Genomic DNA, 5,316 nt, shown 5'->3' with positions numbered 1-5,316 from the left:
ACCAGGTGTCTCTTCTGTGGCTCCTTTCCAGGTAGCCACTGGACTGCCTTGTTTTTCACCACTACTATTATATCGTGGGGAGGGAAATATACTGCCTCTTCATCTGTGTCTGTGTCTAACTGAAGAACCAAGTGTGACTCCTGCTGGGGACCTTTAAGACCAACAAAGTTTCATTTCAGACATCAGGCAGAAGGTGCCGGTGTCAGCCCCACAGAGGAGGTGTGCTGTGTTGGTCTTCAAGGCAACCCTGGACTTGAACTCTGTGTGGGTGCCCACCTGAACCCAGATGCAGCTGGTTCTGCATTGAGGAGGGCCACCTGGTAGTGGGCAGATGGGGCCCCAGGACACTGTCAGCCCAGAGCCACCCAAAACCTGGAACTGGCCCCGACGGTGAGTTGATTTGCCTCTGATGTGACTCAGGGCTACTTTGGTGAGGCATCATGGGGTCTTGCTACATCTCTTCATGGCATGCTGGCATCTCTCTCAGGCACACTGTTTACTTACCAGCCTTGGGGCTGAGGCCTAGGTTGGGGCACTCTGTCAGCCATCTTTCTGGGTCAGTTTTTCATATGACACACCTCTTTTTGAAAGAGAGAAAGAAAGAAAAAGAGAGAAAGAAAGGGAACTTTCGCATCGTTCTATGCCCTTGTCGGTTCCTCTCCTTGCCCAGGCAATTCCTGGGCCCTGCGGAGCAGCGGAGTCCCAACAGGCCCTGCAGCTTGAGGGTGTGGAGGACGAAGGGTGAGCCGGAGACTGGCCCCCTCCCCTTGTGGGACAGAGTGCTCTTCCTGCTTTGATGGCCACAGCCCCCCCACCTGCCCACCCTCCAAACCACCCCCAGTTGCAACTGGCTAGTGTGGGGTCACAGCAGCCTTGACATTTCCTAGGTTCAAGAGAGGGACACTGAGAATAGGAAGCAGAACTTTTATTAAATGGTTAATTACAACAATTATCTGGGTACTTGGGTAGGGCTGGCAGGGCAGGATGCAAATTGCAATAAAAGCTACTAGAGTTGCTTAAGCAGGCAATTACAATGCAGCTGTGCCTGTGGCTGATTTCCTTAAAATTAATGTAGCTCTGGGAGGTGGAAATCCCTCCAAAATGTTTGTTGTGCCCCCTATCTAAATTCCGACTGCCAAACTCCCTTCCTGGAACCAGCACTCCCAAGTTAGCCCTGCTGAGGTGCACGCCAGACTCTGCCGGCAGCTTCCTCTTGCCCGGCTGAGATGCCTTCTTCCATATGGAGACAGGCAGGGACTTCAAAAAAGATACTATAGCCTTGGAAAAAGTGCAGAAAAGGGCAACTAGAATGATTAAAGGGCTGGAACACTTTCCCTATGAAGAAAGATTGAAACGCTTGGGGCTCTTTAGCTTAGAGAAACGTTGACTGCGGGGTGACATGATAGAGGTTTACAAGATTATGCATGGGACGGAGAAAGAAGTCCTTTTCTCCCTTTCTCACAATACAAGAACTTGTGGACATTCAATGAAATTGCTGAACAGTCAGGTTAGAACTGATAAAAGGAAGTTACTTCACTCAAAGGGTGATTAACACGTGGAATTCACTGCCACAAGAGGTGGTGGCGGCTGCAAGCATAGACAGCTTCAAGACGGAATTAGATAAACATCTGGAGCAGAGGCCCATCCGTGGCTATTAGCCACAGCATATTGTTGGAATTCTCTGTCTGGGGCAGTGATGCTCTGTATTCTTGGTGCTTGGGGGGACGGACAGTGGGAGGGCTTCTAGTGTCCTGGTCCCACTGGTGGACCTCCTGATGGCACTTGGGTTTTTTGGCCACTGTGTGACTGAGTGTTGGACTGGATGGGCCATTGGCCTGATCCAACATGGCTTCTCTTAGGTTCTTATGTCCTTTCCCTATGCTTGCTCATCCAGCGGTGGGGTGACAGGTTTTCCCATAATTTCCCTGCCCCAGTCCCCCAGGAAAGACTATTCTCCCCACCCCCTCCCCACACTGTAGGGATATTTCAGGATTTAAAAAAAAATCCACAGTTGAATATTATTATAGCAACATACATATCAGATTCTCTAAATTCACAGCTGTAATTTTTTTAAAAATAGTAGCCCCTTTCGTTGTGCAGACAGAAGGGGAAAGGTACATCTCTGCAACCAAAGGGGCCAGAGACATTTTAAAATGGAGGCTGGGAATTCAGAGCTCTGAGCGCACACCTTCTTAAAGGCTTTATACTGATGTGACAGTGTTTGTTCGTGGATTCCAAGCAACCCCCAAGGTCCCAGTGGCAGGGGAGAGCATGCATGGCTGCCACAGGAATGGCCAGGGGACGTGGCAGTGGGGGCATGGGGTGGGAAGTAGCCACATGTTGCCACCTCCATTAGCCACCCAGGCTTTCCTGTCATCTCTCCAGGCTAAAATGTGGCAGCAAAGCAGGTTTGGAACAGCTGGGGAAGTCCCGAGAGATGCACAAATGTACCAGGATGCTGTGGGGAAGGAGGGGGGAGGGAAGAGGAGAAAATCACCTCCTAACTGGAGCAAATAACCCTGTGTGGAAGAGCCTCCATCTGCTCTCTTATGGTCTCTTGCTTGCCAGACACCTGCAGCCCATGACGCTTTGTCCTGTCTCAAGCCAAGGGCAGCCGATAGGGTTCCCTGGCTGGCTGATAGTTCAGGAAGGCCAGCAGCCTCCAGGTGGGCCCTGCAATTACAGCTGTCTCCAGGCTAGAGATCAGCCCCTCCCCCCGGAGAAAACGGATGTTTTGGAGGGTGGCCTCTATCTAGGGCATTGGGCCCCACTGATGTCTCTGTCCTCCGCAAGCTCCACCCTCAGACCTGGCCCTGGCCCCTCTCTGTGCCCACTCCTTCCTTTGCCGATGGCTGGGGGGACCTAGCCACCCCCTTTAGGTGTTCCTCTGCCCTCCCCTCTTTCTGAGGGGGCTCCAGTTGTGAGGCAGTAGTACAGTCTGGCCTTCAAAATGATTTCTAGAAATAAAAACCACCCAAACTTTCCCTCATAACTTTGCCAGATTTTATTCTTAAACACTTATATTTACAGAACAATGCCTTTTCCAACCTGAAAAGATACCCTTGTGCACTTTTTGCCCCACGAGAGAAAAGATAGCTTCCTCCCAATATCTCTGGGCAGCAGTGCGAGTACAGGAGAATGGTGCCCCCCAATGCCACAGCCCAGTGAGAAAGGCACAGGTGGTCCATTAATGTTTGCCTTCCTGCAGCTCCTCTGGTTTGGTCCAGATGTTCCTTCTTAGATAAAGTGATTGTCTCTGGTTAAAACTTGCCCATATTTCTTCATTTTGTTTTTGAGACGTTTCAGAACTTCTCAGCGGCATCTGCGCATGGGCTGCAAAAGGCCAGAGCCTGCTGGGCCTCCTCTGATGGGGCCACTCCCTGCATGCAAGAGTGCTTGACAGGAGCTGGGTCAGGGTAAAGCTGGATGGGAGTCGTGGCACTTCAGCCCCACCCCCTCTGTCCTTCAAGGTCCTGCCTCGGGTTGGACTTCAAGAGAGTCTTTTGTGACCACCAGCCCACCTACCCCTCTGATAAAACTGAAAGCTTCATAGGATGTCATCACATGTTAAGTGCACTTGAAAGGTCATCTGCCTTCCCCTAACAATGAGCAACATTGAAGTTGTTCTTTGTACCTTCTGTATTGACCCCGACTGTGTATGTGGAGCACACCCAGGTGAGAGGGGGAAACCTTAGGAAGGAAGGACTTTGGTCACTGGGACATTTTTTTTCTGTCCATCCATCACGGGCACATCTTGTTTCTCTAGCTGTGGTTTTTAGAAGCCCCTTTTAATCTTGACACCAGCCAGACTTTTTGTGGGGTGGGGGGTGGGGTATGGGTTTCAGGTCTTCTTAGCACTGGCTTTCTTTCTGTGCCGATGAGCCTCCACTTCCTTTCTGAAGAGCAGCATGCCCAGCTGGCCAGGGGAGGCCTCGGTCATAGCCTTCGACTGGAGGCACATCCTGTATTGCTCTGGGGTCAACTCATCTGGACAGAACTTTTCATGCCAGAGGTGGAAAAGACCCCGGGCTGGACTTCTGACCACCAGGAGGTTGCTACGGAGGTATTTCCGGTACAGGTGCACGTCTTCCCCGCCCCAGCCTTTGATCCCAAGATCAAAGCCTCCTAAGAAGAAAAGCCAGAGGAGAATTACGGTAAGTAGAGTTCTGGGGCAGAAGGGTTTTTGGGGGGAGGGGAATGTACAGGAGAAAAGGTTTTTTGGAAGCCAGCTGTTGAGAGGAATTATTTGTTTATGGTAAACCTTTCTTAGCCACTTGTCTACCTTGCAGGAGCTCAAGGTGGCTTCCAATGCAAACAGCAACAAAGCACAATAAAATACATAAAGCCCACTCATTTAAAAACATTTAAAACTGGTGCCTTGAACTGAACTCAGACTGGCAGCTCGTGATGCGGGATGTCCCCATGGACTAGCCTGGGAATTCTGCATGAGCTGAAGGGCACCCCGATGCAGAGCGCCTCAAACTAGTCCCAACCAGAAGGTCCCAAAAGCCTGGCTCAGCTGCAGAAGGGCCAGAAGGGGCAGCCCCAGCAGCAGCAGCAGCAGGTTTGTCCAGCTTGTTCCGCTGTAGCCTCAGCCAGGGAGCTGCACCTGGGGCTCAGCTGATGCAGTGCAGAGGGGGGTGTCATCTGCATAGTGGGGGCACCAACCCCAGCCTCCTCCAAACCCTGTGTTTTCTCCTCGGCCACCAGCTGCAGGGCTCAAGCCCCAACACGGATGCACACAGGCAAGCAAGAGGGCAGAGAGGAGAGGCCTGGAGCCCCCCCCTCAAGGCAAGGGCTGGGGGTTCCAGGTTCTGGCTGGCAAAACAGAATCATCTCCCCTTCCCTCTCGCTCCTGTGAGCCACCTTGAAGACCTTGTCATTAAAGACCAGGACAGAAAGGCTTCACTAGCTGCCAGCAGGGGAGGGAAGGGGAGGGGAGGCTGCAGCACCCAGGGCTTCACATTCCCATGCACCCTGAAACTGAACAGAATTCTAGAAATGAGTTCACTTTGGAGGCATCCAGAATCCCGGGTGGAGGCAGCAGCCCAGCCCAGGCCAGCGGGAAAAGGGTCTCACCAATGTTGATGAAATCCGAGAGGTATTGGCAAGTCATCCCAAACCCAAAGTCTCTCCAAAACCCGGTCTCCTTTTTAATAACCTGCAAGAGAGAAATGTCCAGTCGTCTGCCGAGAAAGAGAGACTGAGGGAATCCTGCGAAACCCCTTGTTCTTGGGGCAGCCCCTCCACCCTCACTGCCCCTTCCCTCTTTGGCCCAACAGTTTCTTCAGACATGACAGGACAAGCAGTGCTGCC

General features: G+C 52.0%; 1 protein-coding gene across 2 annotated transcripts in view; it reads right to left on the bottom strand.

The window, feature by feature from the left end:
• Positions 1–2,989: 2,989 nt before the first annotated feature.
• Positions 2,990–5,316, bottom strand: part of CSGALNACT1 (chondroitin sulfate N-acetylgalactosaminyltransferase 1) — a 37,495-nt gene continuing 35,168 nt past the window's right edge. For both annotated transcript variants that reach the window (XM_060247858.1, XM_060247859.1), the window contains 2 exons: positions 5,080–5,161; positions 2,990–4,125 (listed from right to left, as the gene is read on the bottom strand). In XM_060247858.1, the coding sequence (XP_060103841.1) occupies positions 3,842–4,125; positions 5,080–5,161 (366 nt within the window). In that variant the 3' untranslated portion in view covers positions 2,990–3,841. The remainder of the gene's footprint in view (positions 4,126–5,079; positions 5,162–5,316) is intronic.

Source organism: Heteronotia binoei, chromosome 10 (genome assembly GCF_032191835.1).
Source record: "Heteronotia binoei isolate CCM8104 ecotype False Entrance Well chromosome 10, APGP_CSIRO_Hbin_v1, whole genome shotgun sequence".
In the NCBI taxonomy this organism is placed as follows: domain Eukaryota; kingdom Metazoa; phylum Chordata; class Lepidosauria; order Squamata; family Gekkonidae; genus Heteronotia; species Heteronotia binoei.
The sequence above is the reverse complement of the archived record's forward strand: the minus strand, read 5'-3'. Positions and strand labels throughout refer to the sequence as shown.